At 42.1% G+C, this 22,968-nt stretch overlaps 2 protein-coding genes across 2 annotated transcripts; one reads left to right on the forward strand and one right to left on the reverse strand.

Moving 5' to 3' along the window:
* Positions 1 to 3,394: 3,394 nt before the first annotated feature.
* On the reverse strand, positions 3,395 to 12,468 carry zmat2 (zinc finger, matrin-type 2). The gene is made up of 6 exons (XM_079567038.1): positions 12,409 to 12,468; positions 10,542 to 10,644; positions 8,119 to 8,245; positions 5,768 to 5,841; positions 5,548 to 5,693; positions 3,395 to 3,663 (listed from the first exon to the last, which is right to left on the reverse strand). Exons 1-6 carry the CDS (start codon positions 12,424 to 12,426, stop codon positions 3,520 to 3,522), a joined length of 612 nt encoding a protein of 203 aa, XP_079423164.1. The 5' UTR covers positions 12,427 to 12,468; the 3' UTR covers positions 3,395 to 3,519.
* A 419-nt stretch (positions 12,469 to 12,887) lies between these two features.
* slbp2 (stem-loop binding protein 2) lies at positions 12,888 to 22,111 on the forward strand. The gene is made up of 9 exons (XM_079566834.1): positions 12,888 to 13,005; positions 14,872 to 15,003; positions 15,621 to 15,689; positions 15,807 to 15,884; positions 17,687 to 17,830; positions 17,890 to 18,039; positions 19,612 to 19,723; positions 19,811 to 19,922; positions 21,978 to 22,111. Exons 1-9 carry the CDS (start codon positions 12,935 to 12,937, stop codon positions 22,040 to 22,042), a joined length of 933 nt encoding a protein of 310 aa, XP_079422960.1. The 5' UTR covers positions 12,888 to 12,934; the 3' UTR covers positions 22,043 to 22,111.
* The last annotated feature ends 857 nt before the right edge of the window (positions 22,112 to 22,968 follow it).

Below are 22,968 nucleotides of genomic sequence, written 5' to 3' on the forward strand. Positions count from 1 at the left end.
TATTTTAAAACAAACTTCCCCGAGAAGAACGTCACATGACACTGAGCTGATCTTCACCCAGGCTAAACTAGGACTAAACCAGGACTTAACCAGGACTAAACCAGGGCTTAACCAGGACTAAACCAGGACTAAACCAGGACTACAATAGGACTAAACCAGGACTAAACCAGGACTTAACCAGGACTAAACCAGGACTAAACCAGGACTAAACCAGGACTAAACCAGGACTAAACCAGGACTTAACCAGGACTAAACTAGGACTAAACTAGGACTAAACCAGGACTTAACCAGGACTTAACCAGGACTTAACCAGGACTAAACCAGGACTTAACCAGGACTAAACCAGGACTTAACCAGGACTAAACCAGGACTAAACCAGGACTAAACCAGGACTTAACCAGGACTAAACCAGGGCTTAACCAGGACTAAACCAGGACTAAACCAGGACTTAACCAGGACTAAACCAGGACTAAACCAGGACTAAACCAGGACTAAACCAGGACTAAACCAGGACTTAACCAGGACTAAACCAGGACTAAACCAGGACTAAACCAGGACTAAACCAGGACTTAACCAGGACTTAACCAGGACTAAACCAAGACTACAATAGGAGTAAACTAGGACTTAACTAGGACTTAACCAGGACTTAACCAGGACTAAACCAAGACTAAACCAGGACTTAACCAGGACTAAACCAGGACTAAACCAGGACTTAACCAGGACTAAACCAGGACTAACCCTGGACTAAACCAGGTCTAAACCAAGACTACAATAGGAGTAAACTAGGACTTAACTAGGACTTAACCAGGACTTAACCAGGACTAAACCAGGACTTAACCAGGACTAAACCAAGACTACAATAGGAGTAAACTAGGACTTAACTAGGACTTAACCAGGACTTAACCAGGACTAAACCAGGACTTAACCAGGACTTAACCAGGACTTAACCAGGACTAAACCAAGACTACAATAGGAGTAAACTAGGACTTAACTAGGACTTAACCAGGACTTAACCAGGACTAAACCAAGACTAAACCAGGACTTAACCAGGACTAAACCAGGACTTAACCAGGACTAAACCAGGGCTTAACCAGGACTAAACCAGGACTTAACCAGGACTAAACCAGGACTAAACCAGGACTAAACCAGGACTAAACCAGGACTTAACCAGGACTAAACCAGGACTAAACCAGGACTAAACCAGGACTTAACCAGGACTTAACCAGGACTTAACCAGGACTAAACCAAGACTACAATAGGAGTAAACTAGGACTTAACTAGGACTTAACCAGGACTTAACCAGGACTAAACCAGGACTAAACCAAGACTACAATAGGACTACACCAGGACTTAACCAGGACTTAACCAGGACTAAACCAAGACTAAACCAGGACTAAACCAGGACTTAACCAGGACTAAACCAAGACTACAATAGGAGTAAACTAGGACTTAACTAGGACTTAACCAGGACTTAACCAGGACTTAACCAGGACTAAACCAGGACTAAACCAAGACTACAATAGGACTAAACCAGGACTTAACCAGGACTAAACCAAGACTACAATAGGACTAAACCAGGACTTAACCAGGACTAAACCAAGACTACAATAGGAGTAAACCAGGACTTAACCAGGACTAAACCAAGACTACAATAGGACTAAACCAGGACTTAACCAGGACTAAACCAAGACTACAATAGGAGTAAACCAGGACTTAACCAGGACTAAACCAAGACTACAATAGGACTAAACCAGGACTTAAAGGAATAGGCCACTGTTTTTCCAAACTGAGATATGTTCTTACCTGAGCTGTGACGAGTTCTTTAGGACCTGTCTGATCTTCACCCGTGCCTTCAGTCACGTAAACACAGCGCAGACGGTGTTAGCATTTAGCCTCTCCCTCTCTCCTCTATAGCTAAAAGGGGGAACTATATTGTAAGGCGTAATAATACCAGGAGTAGTTCGAAATCCGCGCAGTAATCTTCACTTTACTGTGCGGATGCCAAATTACTCCTGGTATTATTACGCCTTACAATATAGTTCCCCCTTTCATCCGCTTAGAAAATCCACATTGTTTAATTTTGTGTAATTATACTTTGTAGTGGAACACTTCACGTAACCATATTTAAATAGGGAAAACGTGGAAGAGCTTGGTAGCTTCTATCTTGACCTGTTTTGGAGCTATAGAGGAGAGAGGGAGAGGCTAAATGCTAACGCCGTCTGCGCTGTGTTTACGTGACTGAAGGCACGGGTGAAGATCAGACAGGTCCTAATGAACTCGTCAAAGCTCAGGTAAGAACATATCTCAGTATGGAAAAACGGTGGCCTATTCCTTTAACTAGGACTAAACCAAGACTACAATAGGACTAAACCAGGACTTACATAGGACTAAACCAAGACTACAATAGGACTAAACGAGGACCACAATAGAACTAAAGCAGGACTTATTTAGGACTAAACCAGTGTTAGTCACATTGACTAACTCTCTCTCTCTAATGTGACTTAGTGGTGAAAGGACGAGTGTAGGCGTGTTTTCTAAACCAGGAGCAGGTTTATTTACATTTACCATCATCACACAGTATTAAAGTGACTTACTGTAAAAGGCTTCAGTGCAGCCGAGTGTGACACATTCAAACTAAATTAAAGGTGTGTGACACATGAGCGAGTCTGACGCTGACGAGTGTGACACATTCAAACTAAATTAAAGGTGTGTGACACATGAGCGAGTCTGACGCTGACGAGTGTGACACATTCAAACTAAAACAAAGGTCTGTGACACATGAGCGAGTCTGACGTGTGGTCCCACAGAGAGATTTACAAAGATCCAAGACGGAGAATCCAGTCATGTGTCCGAGATACCAGGACTTACAACACTGAACCACATGTGTCGTCTAGAAGCACAAAACAAGAAAGATGAAGATCTGGTTCATCTCCATGTGACACAACATCATATAATGTCAAATGAGGGAAACATGAGGGAAACCGAGAGAAAATGTGGTTAAAAATTAATAATGGGGAAAAAAATACATTTAAAAAAAATAAGCAAAAATAAGACAAAATTGTATATAAAATGGGCATATTGCTGCAAATGGGGAAAAAAAATAAATATTTGTTCAAAATGGGGAAATTTGAGCTAATACTGATACTTCATTTTTTTGATGTCAGTAGAAACTAAACTTTTTTCCGATTCTATGATGATTAAACGAGCACTTTTTCTCCAGGTCGGCTTTACCCGATGTAAAGCTCACAGACACAGACCACGGTAACGCCTCATTTGAAAGCTAAGACCTACAAAACAGATCTAACGTTCATGTCACGATTACACATTGGGCCTAAAGCAGCTGCTGACATCTGCGTCTGGAATGCGCGGTGGGGAAGGTCAGGCGGTGTCGTGATGATCGGGGTCAACATGAGTGGATTTGTCCATGTGGAGGTTTTTCTGCTGAGGATGATCCTGGCTCCTTCGGCCGGTCTAAATCAAAGAGTGTCCAGTCTGTTCGAGTCCCCTATTGCACGCCCCTCAGTGGGTCTTCTTGGCGGAGCCGAAGCCGGAGAAGCCCATGATGGCGGCCATCTCGTCGTCCTCCTCCAGGTCCAGGTCGTCCTCCGCACGCCGCTTCCTCTCCTTCAGCTTCTCCTTCTTGTACGCTTTGGCTTTTTCCTCCTGAAACACACACAGCGTCACACAGAGCAGATGCTTCACATGCAGTGCAGTAGCTTGGTTTTTCCACCATGCTCCACTCCAAAGCAGGTCGCAGATTTGACTCAGATTCCTCGAACTTTTATGGTTTCAAAAAGGGGTAAAGGCTGCAGGTGAATAGGGGGAAAAGTCATAATCTAGAGATATCAATTTGAGACTTTTGCTGAACATTACTGACATAAATATGAGAAAAATGTGAAGTTTTCATATAAAAGAAGGTGTTTTATTCATAAAAATGGTTCCAACGTTTGCCATCTGGTCTTAAATAATTGATTAGCTGCAAAAACAGACTATTTCAGTTTATTGTTTCCCTTTTCTTCTTGTTGCAGATCAAAGTTCTACTTGGAACCGTGTTAAGATTCAACCATGAGTAATGTGAATTTTTGGACTGGACTATATATTGGAACTTTTTACGTGGAATTAAAATACTGACATTAGCGCATGTAAACCAGGGGTGTCAAACTCATTTTGGGTCTTGGGCCGAAATTCAGCTCCCACGGCGGGTCGCAGGTCGCGGACCGCGTATAATACAGACATTTTTTCCAATAACTGAATAATAATGAGCTGTGATTTGGTCAAAGCCCCAACTTAACTGAAGCTTCATCAATAACAACGGCTTACACTTGTATTGCACTTTACAAGCCTGTGTCACAAGTTCCTCAAAGTACTACATAGTCATTGTTCATTCACTCCACACTGTCCATACGAGCGACCGCGATGTCGTCCCATCCGTTGGCCGTGGTAGGTATTTTACGTTCTCATATTTGATCAAAATTCTATGATCGGCAAAAACAATGTCCATGAACACGCTGTAAAAGATCTATCATTTTATAAAACCGAGTTCGAGACCCGGATGCATCCGCTGTTGCCGACCATTCACCAAAACATCCGGCAAAAATTGGAAGTAAACAATAACAGCGATGGCTCGTATTTACCTCGTGGCCATATAATGTGTTGTTCATATCCTGAGCTTTTATTACATCAGTGCCCTCTGCTGGACACGCGTGGAACTCTTTGCCAAATTTGGCCCGCCAGAGAGTGACCTACTTTTTGTGCCATCTGGTTAATACCAACTCTCTCCCATTCATTCTAATGGTGAATATGGATGCAGTACACTTTTTGGCCACCAGCGTCAAATTGGGGGCGCTGTTTCTCTCCTTTCGCAACGTTAAGGAAACACTGTTCTGGTGCCTTGGTGTTTATCAATCACAGAGCGTTGTAGCATCAAATTTCTCATTTTTCTACAAGGCAGGAGCCGGATCAGCCCCGCGGGTCGTGTGTTTGACACCCCTGATGTAGAGCACAGTGCTAGGGCTGGGCAAAAACTCCTTTTTTGTATTAATAATGTGGATGTTTACAAATCTTTATTACAAACAGCACAGTGCTTTTTTTTGTTTTTTTTTTACAGCCATTGCCTTTTTGTGGGGGGGTTTGTTGATGCACTTTAACTAAAAACAATAAATATATTTAAAACATATTTACAGTCTGCAGTCAGCATCATAAATGGAGTTTGGAAAATGGAAGGGAGGGAACAAATCGCCCAGCTCTACATGACACCTTTGCTTTCCATCACCGCCACAACACTCCAGGATCAGTCGTTTTGAGGGTTTCTGGTAGGTTTACCGCGCTGATGGAACCGTTTCCTTGGTTACGATGTCATTCCCTTCAGAAAAACCTTCCAGAAACCCTAAAACCAGTGATCCTTGAGCGTTCTACAGGCCTCTGTGATTGAAAGCAGAATCCCACACTCATCATTTCTTTGTCGGGGGTCCCTATAGTACATGTTTTAGTGGCCCGGTTCCCCTGATTCGGGCACAGTGTGACAGTCACAGCAGAGTGACGCCTCACCTCCTCCCGCAGCTCCTTCATGCGCTCCTCAAAGTCGTACTCCTTCTGCTTCTCCTCCAGCTTCTTCTTGTTGACCTCGAAGCGCTTCTTGACCTGGTCCAGAGACGAGCGCTCCACACGCATGGACATGCCCAGGTTCCTCTGGTCTGGAGGCCAAAGCATGATTATCAAACCACTGTAGACCTTCAGCTGCTCTGAGATCTGTGCACGTCACACTCACGTTTCTTCCCGTTGATGTGATCCAGGAAGTTAATGGAGTCCTTCACCACACAGTCGCACACGTTACAGTAATACCTGCAGGACGAGAGGAGCACGGATTCACTTTAACCTCTTGAGCTTCACAGTGTAACGCCTCATTTGAAAGCTAAGACCTGCTTCTTCTTCATTATGATCGTCACGGTTTCGTTCACTTTGTTTGTGTATTCATCACGTTGTTGCTTTTGTGAGTTTTGGTCACATTTTGGTAAAGAGCTCTAGAACTTCTGATATTTCAAAAATGTAGCTCTAAAAAGAAAAAAAAACGTCAGCGGGGGTGCAATGCGGCCTGTACTCCTGCAGTGGAGTCCGGGGGTTCAGGTTGACTGCTCTGGCGTGTCTTTGTCGGCTGACTGACGCAGGTTTGAAAATATGACATTGTAACAGCTGCTACTCTTAGGCTAATGTCTATAGTTTTGTGAGGAACCTTGCTACGTGTGGACGAGGCCTGTCATCCACACCAACCTGCCGAGGTCTGGCCCTAAAAACGAAGGTTTGTCAAACCTCTGGCCACAGTGAAGATCTGGGAACACTCCGGTTATTAGGGGTGGGGAAGTGTGGGAACCTCACGATACGATACGCGATACACGGCTTACGATAACGATCATCTCCCGAAACGCCGCTGCTGCGATAATCGATGTATTGCACAAAAATAACCTACGATACATCACGATTAAAACATGCTACTTTTAAACTTTATTTTAACATACTACATATTATTCATCTTCTACATTTCTTTTCATGTTCTTTGGACCTGTGTCTATAAATCATACCTGACTTACACACTGAAAATGGATCTATGTTCAAGGAATAGGCCACCGTTTTTACATACTGAGATATGTTCTTACCTGAGCTGTGACGAGTTCTTTAGGATCTGTCTGATCTTCCCCCGTGCCTTCAGTCACGTAAACACAGCGCAGACGGCGTTAGCATTTAGCCTCTCCCTCTCTCCTCTATAGCTCCAAAACAGGTGAAGATAGAAGCTACCAAGCTCTTCCACGTTTTCCCTATTTAAATATGGTTACGTGAAGTGTTCCACTACAAAGTATAATTACACACAATTAAACAATGTAGTTCGAAATCCGCGCAGTAATCTTCACTTTACTGTGCGGATGCCAAACTACTCCTGGTATTACTACGCCTTACAATATAGTTCCCCATTTTTATCCGCTTAGAAAATCCATTGTTTAATTTAGTGTAATTATACTTTGTAGTGGAACACTTCACGTAACCATATTTAAATAGGGAAAACGTGGAAGAGCTTGGTAGCTTCTACCTTGACCTGTTTTGGAGCTATAGAGGAGAGAGGGAGAGGCTAAATGCTAACGCCGTCTGCGCTGTGTTTACGTGACTGAAGGCACGGGTGAAGATCAGACAGGTCCTAAAGAACTCGTCAAAGCTCAGGTAAGAACATATCTCAGTATGGAAAAACGGTGGCCTGGTCATTTCAGTATTTTCACAATAAACAAGAGACCACAGTCCTCTTTAAAAGGGAATAAATCAACCCCAAATTAATCTTGAAAAGTAATTTATTCGTGTGACAGGGTTTGGTCCAAGTGCTTCAAACTGTAGTGCTGCCCCCTGCTGTCCTGACTCAATTCTTGATCATTGTTGGACTCTATTGACTGCGAGAACAGTGGAGCACTGCTGCCTCATCAAAAGTATCGATATCGGAATAAAAAGGTATCGGTATCGTCCCGCAAAACATTGTGATATATAGAAAAATCGATATATTGTCACACTCCGACCAGTCATGCTCATCACATTTTTATCTAATCGTGATTTCAATAAAGGTCGATCTCAATAATTGCTTGGTGCGTTTTAATCAAAGTGAGAATTGGCCAGCCCTGTTGCATTCTGGGAAAAAATTGCTGCACTCGGACAAACAAACAGGAGGGCACATGCTACAGCAAGAGAACTCATCAAGCTCCTCCCCCTCACTCCTGATTGGACCTGACAGGCTGGTTCACAGGAAAAGCTCGTCTCATTGGTCGACGCAGGAGGATGCTGGACTCTGATTAGTCGCGCAGATCCAGGAAGGAGGGACTTTACAAGAATAATGTATATATTATTTAGTCGTCCCGCCAGAACTTCCGGACGCCGGGCCCTTGAGAACTTCTAAAATGTACGTGTCTAGAAAAGACCTCGAAATCTATATATTTCTAAATGTAGTGACGCAAAACACCAGCAGGGGGTTGAAGGTGAATCCTCTGGTTTGTCTTGATTGATACAGGTTTTTATGATTTCACAAGTGCAAAGATGCGAGTCAGACTTGTACACGTGAAGTAATGATTGAATAAAGGAGTCCGTGTTTACCCGCCCATCTCGGCCTGCGGCGTGGTTTTGGTGATGACGATGGTTTTGCCGAGCTTGGACTCCAGGTCCACTTTGTAGTCCCGGTGTTTGAGGAGGTCGCGTTTGACCGGCGGCGCCAAAGCTTTGGCTGCAAACCCAAAACCAAAAGAGACATTACACACAACACACAACAGTGGGAAAGACAGACACTCTCAGTCATGTAGGATCTTACTCTTCACAAGGACACAATGAGAACAAAGGGGCCAGTAGCAGAAATCGCATCATCGATCTTTGGATGCGCAAAATAAATGTATTTTTTAAACTTCAATCATTCGGATCGATTTATTTTGGACACAGCATAAAAACAGATGAAACTCACAAAGAGGAGGACATGCTTTAGCTCCTATAGTTGGCTGTTGCTATGATTCAAACATTTACAGTATCTTCCTGTGACTCCTTTAACCTGGTCATGAAGTGATGTCACATTATTCTGCTCAAACAGCAGACGGACTTCCAAAGGAATCCTGAGAGCAACCTTGGATGATACTTGGAGCTTCCTGAATCTAGCTTTTGTGTAGCAACACCACAAGGGGGCAGTGTAGAGTGGTGTGCAGTAGGGTTTAAAGGTGCATTATGCAGCTTTTTATGGGGGAGAAAACCTTTCAAACAATTGATCCTGGAGCGTCCAAAAGCCCACTGAGATCACATCACAGGTGCCATGCTGACCACTCATACAGCCACCGGGTCACTACTAGTGTTAATTTTGTTGACTAAAATATTTAGTCTTAATTTTAGTCAAATTGGACTAAAACTAAATTAAAAGTTTCTCATGAGACTAAAACTGTGACTAAAATGTCCAGACATGTTAGTCGACTAAAATGAGACTAAATAAAAATGAAAAGGAGAGACTAAAATCATCCAAACTTCTCTTGAGCGTCTGAAAGAGCCTCAGATCATGTAAATTCTCTGTTAAAGGATCAGCTCTGAGCTTTGTTCATGTGGAGCAGCTCCATGAAGCAGAGGAACAACATTAAATATGATTAGAATGAATATTATCAATGCAAAGTCGACTAAATTCGTCTTAAATTTAGTCGACTAAATTGACATGCAATTTTAGTCGACTAAAACTAGACTAAAATTGAAAAGATTTTTTAAACTAAATCTCGACTAAAATTACATTACATTTTAGTCAAAAGACTAAGACTAAAACTAAATTAAAATATGTTGTCAAAATTAACACTGGTCACTACAAGGTCAAACACGCACAAATATATACTTTCTTTCCATATAAAAATACTCCTTTTACCCCCTGCCTTAACTGAGTGCATTTCCTATATTTAGAATACTCATTTTGAAACTGTATTCTTGTTTTTCATAGCAGAGTATTTTAGGGCTGCAACTAACGATTATTTTGGTAATCGATTAATCTACCAATTATTTTTACGATTAATCGATTAATCGCTTGGCTGTTGATGGTGTATGAAAATTGTATTTTTTTCATTTATTTTTGATCACACAAAGCTAAAGTGGCATCTCTTGAGGACGTGTTGATGGAGTAAACTGAAACTGTGTTGTAAAGTGTTTCTGTAGTGCCAGTTCTGCTTTATTAATTGGATGAGACACAGACAGATGTCTATGACATTTTCAATGTACAAAACTCTACAGACCCTAACTTGAAAAAGTAGGTTTCCATCAAAAATAAAAAATGTTCATGTAATTTTTGCTCTTTTTAAGTCTGTGTTTACTAGAAAACGATTAATTGATTACTAAAATAGTTGACAACTATTTCAATAATCGATTAGTTGTCGATTAATCGATTAGTTGTTTCAGCCCTAGAGTATTTAGAATACATTTACTTTCTTCGAATCAAAGGAATACATTGCAGTACTCAGTCATTAAATATCAGCTTCATATTATCACATTATTTAATGATGAGCCGTTTTTCCTCCTAAACTAAAATAAAGATTTAAAAAGTCTTATAGGTTGATGGAAACAATGGGTGTCATGTGACCTGCTGTGATCTGATGGCCAGTGCATTCACTGAAAGTCCAGAACCGGTGTTCCAAGAAGCGTATACAGCTACATGTTTTTTTAACATACGCCGAATGTACATAAATATAATGAAGAAAAACGTGAATGTACTGTGAGTATTCAGAACACAATACTCTGACTGGACAAAGTAGAGGAATACGTTACTAAATAAAGTATTTAGTATTCTGGACTAAATACAAAGTCTTCTCCCCAACACTGATGAACCAAACAGAACAGATGCCAGTTAGAGCCTTTCTTTCACAAACAGAAGAAGAACAGAAGAAAAAGATGGCAATATTCTGGCTTGATCGTGTTACGGCCTGGTTTTAGCACAATCACTTTGAAAACCCCGATGTAAGGCGACCTCCAGGGTCTAGATAAACTTTGAATATAATACAAAATGACGTTCTGACCATCTCGGTTCCTCTCTCGCTCGCGCTCCTCGTTCAGGCGTTTCTGGGCCAGATTCTCGTACTCGTCTTTGTCCCATTTTCTCCTGAAGTCGTTCCCCTTGGACTGACACAGAGGGGACACATTGAAATGAACACGCACATAAAACACAGGCTCACATTAGATCAAAACAAGACAAAACTTTCATTATGTATCCAAACATACTTTACAATTCTTCGTCTCGATTCACACACCCTGACGAAGCCGACACGCGCTGGTGCTTTTTAATGTTTCCAGCCCGAAAATAAAGTTCTATTTCTTTACCTCATCTTTCTTGGCCCACTTTACAATGAATCGTGAATATTACAACAACTACAACACTAAGCCACAAGTTTGTTCACCTCAGATGCTTAGAATTGTAGTTTTTTGTTTAAGAATCTGCTGAATTTTGTCTTTAAACAAGCTCCCTCTGAGGCACCAACCCAACATGAATGTTTTGAATCAATCAGCCCCCTTTTAACCTCTTACCACCCGCCTAAACCAAATACATTCTGTCCTCTTTGGCTATTATATAGGCCTGTGTAATACCTCATTTGAAAGCTAAGACCCACAAAACGGATCTTTTTCCTCACGTTATTGTTGTGTCATCTTTTGTATGTTGTTATTTTTATTTATTTATTTCATTTTTGTGACATTTTTGCTGAATTTGTGTCACTTTTTTGTTTAATTTTTGTCACTTTTTGGTTGAGTTTTTGTCACATTTTTGTTTAGTTTTTGTCACATTTTTGTTGAATTTTTGTTGAATTTTTATCACATTTTTGTTGAATTTTTGTTGAATTTTTGTTGAATTGTTGTCACATTTTTGTTTAGTTTTTGTCACATTTTTGTTTAGTTTTTGTCACATTTTTGTTTAGTTTTTGTCACATTTTTGTTGAATTTTTGTCACATTTTTGTTGAATTTTTGTCACATTTTTGTTTAGTTTTTGTCACATTTTTGTTTAGTTTTTGTCACATTTTTGTTTAGTTTTTGTCACATTTTTGTTTAGTTTTTGTTGCGTTTACATCCTTGTTTTCTTCTCATTTTTTGTGGCTGTTTTGGTGCTTTTTTCCCCAAGAAGCTTTTTGATTAGGGTAAAGCCAAACTGGAGAAAATGGATCCGTTCAGGTGAGAGTTAAGAGGTTAATAGATCAGCCCTCTAGCCCTCCCTAATAAAGCGCCCCCTGCTGTCACTGTTCACCACTGACACATTTTACAGTTTAGAAGCTTCATACACAGGATTAGAGACATTAGGAAAAACACACAGAAATCGTCATCGGCCTGAGAAATCCCTATATCAGTGGACCTCTAGCAACAAATCAAGATTGTTTTTGCTATAATGGCGTAATCTGTGCTCCCAGGAAAGATTACCACGTTTCAAAATCACGGGCCAAATTACCACAATTTGTATCATTTTCCCCTCAAATTAAAAACTAAAGTCAAGGCTCAAGAGCACTCGATCAGAGTTTAGTTCTAAACCCTATTCCCTTAAAATGCGAACCTTTAATGTGGACAAACGTTGCACAAACGATGATCCTAGACCACACTTTGCACTTTAGATCGAACTGCATAAAGCTCTACATACAGCATCACTCGAGGAGACCTACAGCTATAAATAAAGTTTCCTTTGGGTGTATTTCACAGCCCTGTGCTCAAACGGAACAAACTGCTAACACTAGCAGCTAACAGTGCTAGCTCTGAATCAAGGCCATTCTAAACAGTTCCTCTTTATTCAAACTGAGCCACTATCCACTCGTTTAACGCGGATGACGTGTCTTTCATGGAAGTACAGTCGTTTATTATACAAAAATATAGTGTAAGAGACCAAATGAAGAAGATAAAAAGGTAATTACCCCGCTGCCTGACGCCATCGTGCTTTGTTTACTACGTACCGGAATACGGCTGTCGCAAAACACCGCTTCCGCTTTCTAGAAGAGAACAGCGGAAGTGGAACAAAGAAGTACTTGTATTAAAAACAGGGGGGGAAACGGGAAAAATTCAGTAAAATATCGTAGTATAAAATCAGTTATGAGGTTTGATGTCTTTGATATTATCGATTGGGGAGTTGGGGAAAAAAGGACAATAAAAAATATATCGTTTTTTTTTGTTTTTTTCCTTATGCACAATAATAAGGCAGCGGCTAATTGATTAACAAATAAGCTCATATTAAATAGTTTGCACAAAACAGATACAATAATAATGCCGCTACAACAGGGGTAAAAAAAACAATGGGGGGACGAGGGGCAAACAAATGATCAGGAAAAGAAAACGTGTTCGTCCGTGGCCCCGCCCCCTGCGCACCTGTGACTCATTTAAAAGTGAGCAGGTGTGAACGATGGCGACTGTCCGAGAGAACCAGAGCGAAGTCACGGCTCCACAATGTCCCACAGCCGCCCGAGAGTGTCCCAGAGCGGCCAGACTGCGGCCCACAGCCCGCTGCTCTCCTCCAGGTAACCACAGCTCCGGACTCTGGCTGACCTTTTCACAACTGTAGTGTTTTTGACCCTTTTTCTGAGTCGGCTGCAGTAAAACATGCACATCCCTTTGTTTGTTTTATTCTGTGTTTGGTTACAAGTATCACTCAGTTTGGTGAAGCAGACGGAGGCTTTCTTTTTTTCCATTTTGCCTTTTAGTAAAAAGCTGGATTTTAAAGGCCCTGTGATATAATTGAAAGAGGACCATGTTATTTGTGGTCCAAACTCATTCCTAACTTTCATTTCCCTGATCATATTTTTATATCAATTCTTCACAGAGACACATTTCTCTGCACATTTCACAACTTGCAGGGTGAGTTTTCTGGGTAGTTTCCACATAAATGCTGGATCACTCGCCTGAGCGTTCATGAAATCGATACAAATGTGTTTTTCCCACATGTGTGAGTTAGAATATACTAAAATAGAACAAAACAAAGTTTGTTACACTACTAGAAAATAATCAGGTGTAGTGCCTAAAATTGTGTGACCTTCACTTTCCCAGCGTTTCCCCGGGGGCATTAAAAAGCATTAAAATGAATTGGATTCGATGCTGGTGATAAATCTGCATTTCTTGGGAAAAGCATAACCTTATTCAACATTTATTTTTATTTTTTTTACTGTGTTAATTAAACAAATGCCAAAATGATTGTCTAGAACTGCTGAGTAAACATGTCTTTAATATTAATGTACAAAAAGTGTAGAATCATTACTTGTTTGATCATTATTTGAGCTTCTTTTCATGCTTATTCAAAACATATTTAGAGGAAAAGACGATGATAATTTTCCATTGTATTATTCAAGTCTAAGTTGGATTTGGTTCATGGCTCGTCATCACCTGGGGATTGTGGGTCCCATGAGAACCACTGCTCTAGAACATGTTCAGCTGCACTTTTGACTGACATTCACCACAGTATCTTCGCTCAAAGGTTTTACGTTCTGTCCAAATCATCTTTTTGTTTGAAATGTTTACAAATCTCAAAAAAAAATGTAAGTGACACTTTTGTTTTCTGTGTTTGTGGCATTTACATAGCCTGGCTATCCCAACAATTAAAAAACATCTTTTCTTTTTGGGCTGAATGTCTCTCGTATGTGTCTGCAGTGGCCATAGCCCATCGTACCATAGCCCATCGTATCATCGTTTCCTATGACGGACCCGCTGTAAACCTTCGAGCTGAACTATTGAACACGGTCTGAGTCGCTGCTGTCATGTTGGATCTGTAAATAAACTTCAAGCTTCCGTCTGTCGAATAGTCATCGTCTTGCCGTCCCTCCTCGTCCTGTGATTGGTCCCAAATCCATGTGAAAATTTCAGCCATGGTCCCCAAGCGGGACACACAACAGCATGGGTGTTCCCAGGCTAGAATTCATGTCTAGTTCTTTGGCATTAAAGGGGCACTAAGTAAGTTGTTTACCTTAATAAATCCTTTCCGTATCCCTCTGGGGGTAATACAAGTGTTAATGGGATGATTGGGGGGTCTTTCATCTCCCCCTGGTGTCTCACTTGCAATTTTCCCTGCTCTGACCCGGAGGCGCAATAGTACACACTAATGGAATCACAAAGAAGAAGAAGCAGCTTGTGGGCTAGCGCCACTGAAACCGTATTTACAGCCAGGTTTGAGTGCATTGTGTGAGTGGGTGCCCAATGACCCTCTCCCTTTACTTGATTTACTTTCACGGACAATTAATGAATAAAAAATCACAACATACTGCGACACCTGCAGTGACGCTCATGGCCTCTAGGGGCAGGAGTGACTTGGCTCTGCTTTAAATGACATTAAAAATCATTACATTTGACTGTATAACCCCTGACGTTTGTGTCTAAATCTTCTTTTCTCTCTGTAGTTTATGCCTGAGTCCTGGCTCGTGCGTCTGTGCTAAAACCTGGTCGTCTGCGGTTTGGAATGGGCCCTGTGGCCCCGCCCCCGAGCCCTGGCTCCTCCCCGGATGCTCCTCGGTCTACGACAGCCTGGTCAGGTGAGAGTGGCAGAGTGGTTAGCCTCTAAGGGCCTTTCTGAAACCGCTCCCTCACCCCCCCCACACTCAGTCTGCTCGTGCCCGCGGAGAGTTCTGTCTGAAACGGACCCCTCAGTGAGGGGGAGTGGGAGAAAAGCTCTTTCTCAGCGAGTCTGCATCCATGCAGACTTAACGTGTGTGTGTTACAGACACAGAGCCGTGCCACGAGCAACACACCAAACCTCAGCTCTGCGTTTATTTAGGAGCATCTAAGTGTTCATTTGAACAACTTTATCGTCATACAGACGCTTAAGGAATAGATAAAGAAAGCAACAGTGAGACTTAAAATGATTTTATTGTGAGAGGAAACGTTCACTTGTGAGTTTAAAGAAGCTAAAACAAAGGTAAATACGATCTATCTAAATCACTTTGCAAACTCATCAGGGAACATTTTTTACATTAAAGTATGATGAGTCGAACTTGTGATTTTTGCCACATTATGGGCTGGGCAGTTCAGTCACAGCTGGAGCTTCTCTGAGTGACCCTCTGAAGGTGCCCTCACTGAGGCCTGAGGGGAGGAGGGGACTGTTTCAGAAAGGCCCCAGGAGTGCAGAGCCTGACGTGATCTGTTATTGCAGTAACGTGTCTCCGATCCCGTCTCCTCCGGCTGGCGGGCTGCGAACCCAGCGCTCCGGGAAACCACGACGGTAACTGGATTTCCATCTCCTTTATTTTCAAAGTTTTATCAAAGTGTAACAGTGGACGTTTGAATCAAAGTAGGGCTGTCCAGATCGATATCTAAGTCCGCCATGTTCCCCTCTCAGGCCGTCAATTCTGGAGCGGTGCATCCTCAAAGTGACGACCAGCAGCGTGGGCGTCGGGACGGACGACCTGGACAAGAGGTCAGTGAACGCAGCCTCTCAAACAATGGGAGCCATACGGGCAATCTCAACGCTACGTCCCGGCCTGTGGTACACGTTAGACTAAAGTTTTACTGAATAATAACAGGAATATTTTGGATACATTGGAGATGAACCCAATATTATAGAAGTGCAGCTCGTCCACACATTGGCTGAAGCCGCCCTAGTTCCAACTGTTTTTACTCCAAAGTTAGTTCAGTCCGTGACCAAACATCACACTATCAGCCACGTAACAATAATCAGCTGTTTAAAAATCCTATTCCCATGACAACGGCATCAACAAGTCAAAGCACTGATGCGCGCACGTACGTGCACACTTCCCGATGTTACGTGGTGGTCTCTCCTCTACCTCGTGGTTAAATACAGTGAGGATCACAGATGTGAAGCGAGGAGAAAAGTACTTCAATCAAGATAAGATAATCCTTTATTGATTTCACATGGAGAAGTTCACTTGTTACATTCGCACTTAAAACCACTCAGGGTGTGCATAAGACAGGAACTGTGAAAATAGTTAAATGGTAAAAAGGAAGCCAGACGCTGTACTTCCTGTTGGCGATCGGTTACTTTCACAACTTGCAGGTCCCACACAAATATAAAGAGCTCAGGATCTGGTTAAGGACAGCGAGTTACTGATGGAGTCACAGCAACGTGTTACAAACATGTTCACTGTGAATCCAAAGGAAACGCCAGCGCTCGTGAGGGGCGGAGCTTTTATCTCACAGCTAAAGGCTATGAGTTGTTTGAGCTGAAAATTCCAATAGTTTCACATTTTGTTTTCTCAATATCTACGATGCCACTGAACGTAAATCTTTTATTTTTTGCTCAAATGGTTACTCGCAGTACTCGAGTAACATTTTCTCAATACTTTTTCACTTTTACTTTGATTTACTTGATTTCAAAGTAACATTACTCTTGAATAATATTCTGTCTCCTCTACCCTACATAAAGTTAAAGGTTAGGGTATTTCATTAAACATACAGCATGCAGAAATATTAACTTATTTTCTATTTGCTACTAATGTGAAAACCTCCAGTAAAGAAAAACTGACACAAACCTCGAGTCCTGTGTTAAAACATCTTAAAACAGTGGTTCCTAAAGTGAGGTCTGGGGCCCCTGAGTCGCCTCAGAGTTAATACAGGAAGGCCCCCCCCCCCAAAAAAAAAAACAGTATTTAACTTACTGTTTATATGATTTAAGCTTTTCTTTAACCCTTTGAAAAGTCCAGTATTTGTGGGGGGCCCTGATCAATACAGGGGGCCGTGATGTTCCTGACTTTAGGAATGTCTGTCTTAACTCCTTAAGCTGAGCACGTTATCTCCAGTTTGGTCTGGCCCAAATCTAAAAGCTTCTTGGAAAAAGCGTCAATAGCGACAAACAAGGATAAAGACACAACCAAAAAGTGACAAACACAACATGATGAGCGATAAAGGTGACACAATTAGATAAACATGGGGGAAAAAAGTGACAACATAAGGGAAAAGATCTGTTTCAGATCAGTTCTGAAGGTCTTAGCTTTCAATTGAGGTGTTACTCTGGCCTATAGGCTGTAAGTTCCAGTCGAGAAACTTTGTAGATTTAGGTAAAACTGAACTGGAGAAAATGCCCTGGTTAAGGCGGGGGGTAAGGGGTTAAAAGAGCCACTTTCTGACCTCAGGGTTGTGAGCTTGTGAAGGAGAGTGGATATACAGGATACTAATGTATAGTACAGTAGTATCTATTGTACTACTGTATGATTGAATGAAATCAGCTCCAGAGCAGTTGTTGACTCTGCGATGCCCCCGCAGGCCTCCAGGGGGACGTGCTTACCCCCGTATGCCTGACCCCGCCAACGTCGAGACCAACGCGGCTGTTTTAAAACGCAGACAGAAGCAAATCCAGTACGGGAAGAACACCTCGGGCTACCAGAGCTTCCTCCAGCAAGTCCCCAGGTAAGAGAGCAGAGGAGGTTTGTGGATGTGCTGAAAGCTGATGTTTTGTCCTCGTCCAGGCACTTGCGGGACCCCAAGCTCCACCCCTCCACGCCCAATAAGCACCGGAAGTACAGCCGCCGGTCCTGGGACATGCAGGTGCGGCTGTGGAGGCGGGCCTTACACCTGTGGGACCCGCCCTCTGAGGAGCACGACCCGGTGGAACAGCTGTGAGTCATGTCATAGATACACAGTAGATTTTAAAACCGACCTTTAAGGATGTAGTATCGATGAAAAACATAGACCAGGCTCTTCTTCACTGTGAGTATTTGCTGTTTTGTCGACCTGTGCACTTATCCATTCACAAATACTGACATGTTTGGTATTCATGTGATGCACAGAATCCCCCCGACAACTCTGTAGTCCAAATATGGTCATTTCATTTTGAAGACGCCGAAGGGATATATACCCATCATCTCCACTTTAGTCGCTCCAGCACTTTCCAGTCATGGATTTAACATTGGATGTTTGCTCAGAGGGTTCGAAGCTCACATCTTTTAGATTTAAAGTTGTTTTGCTTAAGTATATTTTCCCTTCAGTTATGTTAAAGAGACTATACGGATTTTTAAAATGTCAAAATTATATATTTTCTCCCCCTACATGTTCCAACAATGTCCTAAGGTGTAGAATCAGCCCAGACTTATTCACCACAACTGCCTCTAAAATCCTGCACAGTCAAAATGGTGTTGATTCGGGTTCGACTTGCCGTCATGCACGAGCTTAATATAGAAGGTGCAGTTACACATGTGACCTGAGGTGGCAGTGGTGAGTATAAAATGGTGAACTTGAATCTAGCCCCTTTAAGTAAAATTATCTGCCAATGGAACAAGTATTTTAGGACCCAAACGAGAAGATCTTCTTGCTCTTAAGAAAAGATCTTTTGAGTAAAATGAGTTAAATCATCTTATTTTAAGTGCATAAATACTCATTCCATTTGTCTACTTTGCAAGTGAGAACTCATTATGGTACAATATCCTTACAGGCACACTAACATTTTACTGAATAGAATACAAGAATTTCTTAGGATTTCTTGAGAAATATAAAAAAAAAAATATACATATCAAACCTGGGACTTTTTAGGTGTGGGGCAAAAGCACTAACCACTGTGCCACCTTCATCATTCAAAAGCTGCACCGCAATTTCAACAGTAGTATACGGTCAATTATAATTACAGTAAAATACTGTCATTCACAAAGGACACTGGGAAATGTTGAGTGGTACGATCATCTGTGAGATCAATAAAGTATCTTATCTAATCTTATCTTATAAATGGTATTATAATAAGTTACTGTACAGAGTTAATACAGTAAATAAAATCCCCACTAAGCAAATTATTGTGTCCAATATGTCAAGAGATAACATCATACATTTAAAGTGACTCTATCCCGCCCTGCCTTCCCTGTGCTCCCACCTTCACCCACCACCCTTTCAGTTTCATTTGGTCGTCAAATATCAGCAATCGTTGCATAAAACACCCTATTTTTATAAGAAAATATACGACAGTTCTTCAAACGTTTTGAACTGATCCGAAATGTATTTGAGACCGAACACTGTAATTACTGGATAAAGATATTAACCTCTGCAAAGTCAACATCCTAGTCAGCACAAACGGCGTTATTTAAGGCGCTACATTTAAGTCCTCTACAAGTATAACCCACTGCAGAAATGTGAGGAGTATGGTGTGGAGTTCCTCCCTCTTGAGCAGCTCTTGTCCCTCAGTCGTGTAAGTCTGTGGTTTTCAGGCAGATGCAGTTGGCGAGGATGACGTCGGATCTCTGTGGAGAGAGACAGAGAGAGGCTCTGACTGAGGCTCCAGCCCACAGCTCCTCTGTCTGTGTGCCAATCAGCCCACAGGTAACACGTCACCCCCCCCCTGAGGCGCACTCCTGTCCCACATGTGTCTGCCCTGATTGGAAACGTTCATCATGTTCTTGTTTACAGGAGTACTGCCCGCCCTCTCGCTCTCCACCAGGTCTTGGCCCCTCCCTCATGACCTCTGCCGATCACATGACCGACTGGCTGCAGCTGCTGCTCGAGGCTAACCGCGCCCGAGGTCAGTGAACGCACCACGGAACGTTTAACGTGTAAACATTCACAGGACAGCGAGGAAAAAGTAAGTGAACCCATGAATCTCACTGACCTGCAGCAGTTTTGTAATTGAGGAATGGTCTGACATTCACCCGGATCTTTAGCAATAACTGCTTTTCTGTAGTTCACAACGAAGGATCAGCAGATATTTAACACAGGGGTCACTTATTCCATGCATGCTGTGAATATGTCAGGTTTTTCTGCAAAATATCGTGATAAACTTGTGAATTTTTCTATTGATCATGTTGTCCAGGCCCTGAGGCAACAAAACAGCCCCACACCCTGATGCTCCAGACTTCACAGTGAGGGGAGGGCTTTGATAATGCTCCATTTGTCCTCCACACATGATGTTGTGTGTTCCTCCAAAAAAAATAAACTGTTATTCAGTCCACAGTATATTTTTCCAGTAGTGCTGTTGAGCATTTAAGAGCTCTTTCACAAACCAAAGTGGAACAGTTTGGGAGGAACACACGACGTCATGTGTGGAGGACAAATAGAACAACATCAGCCCCCTCTCCTCCCTGTGAAGTCTGGAGCAGGAGCATCAGGGTGTGGGGCTGTTCTGTTGCCTCAGGGCCTGGACATGTTATCATCAATAGAAAAATAAATTCAAGAGTTTATCATGATAAACCTGAGACATTCACAACAGCGTGGAATAAGTAAGTGAACCCCTGTATGAAATATCTGCTGATCCTCCTTTTGCAGCAATACCTGATTTCCTGTAGTTGCAGATCAGACGCTCACAGCGATCAGGATGAATCTTAGCCCATTGCTCTTCACAAACTGCTGCAGTTCAGTGAGATTCAGAGGGTGTACTTATTCCACACTGTCCTGTGAATGTTTACATTCATGGCCAATAAAAGTATAATTAAATGTTTAAATGTCGTATTAGTTTAAGCAGACACTGTTTATTTATGATTTTGAAGCTCAGACCATACTTTATGACCACTTTAAGCAAAAATGTGCAAAATTCCGAAGTGTTGACACATTTTCCTCCCACTGTATCGCTGAAGTTTGCATCTGCTCAGGAGTCCATCAGAGCAGGGACACTCGCACACCAGATATGACGGGAATACTTTCAGCAAGACCCGTTTGCCATAAGATAAACATTTTCCAATGGGCACATTTTTTTTATTTTTTTCTATTTGCCCATAAAATGTTTACTAAACTCGATGCTATTCAGTGTTTTATAAAATGTAGTCTAACAAATGGAGTGTGAAGTGCTCCCCTCCCAAGTAAACTCACCCACACATTCCTCTCCACGTGCACATCCCTGAAAGAGTGATCCAAAAATGTGTGAAACAAAAAACTATTTCCAATTTTGGAATGTTCAGCTATTGGAATGAGAGCATTATTATTTGTGTCCTACAGGATTGAGTACATTGGACAGTAAAAATGTTTAGAAAATCAATTAAATTTGGCTGAAAATGCGATTTGGTCGTTCCGATGAAAAAAAGTCGATCACAACATGCCATATTTCCCGTGTTGCCGTGGTGATGACCAGAATGTCTCATTTTATTGTAATGGAAAATGTTTGACAAAGGTGGTGAATTCTGCGTTTGTCTGAATGAGCAAAACCTGGTGAAAATGAGCTGATGTGGAATCAAAAGTTGTTTTATCCTAGTTTGGAGACTAGTGGCGCGATGGCGCCCCCTTGCTCTGAGCGGGGCGCTCGCCACTTTGCAGCTAATATTTGTAAAACTAATACAAAATAACAAACCATGCTCACGGCTCTGACACTTCCTATTTCCAGGACAAGTATCATGGAAGCACTCTCTTCATGAGCGTTTATGAAACGGCTATGAAGCTCCCAGGAAACATAAAAGCCAGATATGCTTCATGTCTCGATAAACAAAAGGGCCTAATCTTCTCCGCTGTGATTGTTCTGTAAACGGTGCTCTCTGCATTTGTGACGGGGTTAAAGGGTCAGATGCCCGTCTGGAGCTGGAGGATGAGCCCTTGTGCTTGTTGGTGTTTTTGCTGCGTTTTAAACCTGTTGTAACATTTGTATCTTTTCCAGAGCTGGGCACAGACGACCAGCAGGTGCCGCTTGTGCCAGACCAGTATCTGTGGAACCCATACTAACACCCGACCAACACCCGCCTTCAGAACTACACCCCAGGAACCTCAGCAGAACACCAGCCGCCTCGAAGGGCAAAAACTGCTATCGCATTTTTAAACTTCTCCGGTCTCTGAAGCGACCTCATCTCGTTTTACCATGAAATCATCAAATCCAACGGGCCTCTTTCTGTCACTTTGTCTCAGAGCACCTTTGTTTGTCGGAGCGTTAACACTAGGAGGCGCTGTTGCGTTGTGGATGTCACGTGTGGTTTTTGTATTGTATAATGGATTCACTACAGCCTTTATACAGGCTACTGTCGCACCGCTCTCCGCTTTAGGAGGGACATATCTGTCAAGTTTAGTTTTTATGTGACTTTTGTGTTTGTCATTTTGCGGCGCTCGATGTGGACGGGCACCGGCCGCAACATGTGAAATTATTAATAAAGATATAAATAAAGTGTTAATAAACCTTAAGCAGAGTGTGCTCCTTTCTCAAACAAGGATAGGGCCATTATTTGCCTTGTGCATGGTTTTTTCCTTTTTTTTTTTTTGAGGGAAGATGGCTGATCTCCCTGAGGGGACGTAAACTGGCCTGCGTACATGCCGGATTTAGCCTGCGATTATTTCCTGTGGTTTATCTCCAATCCTTCATAACGATCGTCCAGACCCTGAAGACCTACAGAATAACGTCAATATACTGGTCAACATGTTTGAAAGTGTGGACCAATGTTTCGAAACGGTGTATTGACAAGATTAATTCTCACTGTGTGAAATTAAATCTTTGCGCGTCTGTTTTTGTCAAATTAGGCCCTTTTGTATTGAAGTAGCACCTAGCGTTTACATTGCCATGATAGTGTTGCTCCCCAAAAGTTGTGAGACGCTCTTATATCATCCTGTCAAGTTCTGGGATGTTAGAAGTGACCACAATATGCAGAATATAAAGGCATTGA

This window comes from Gobius niger (assembly GCF_951799975.1).
Source record: "Gobius niger genome assembly, chromosome: 11".
In the NCBI taxonomy this organism is placed as follows: domain Eukaryota; kingdom Metazoa; phylum Chordata; class Actinopteri; order Gobiiformes; family Gobiidae; genus Gobius; species Gobius niger.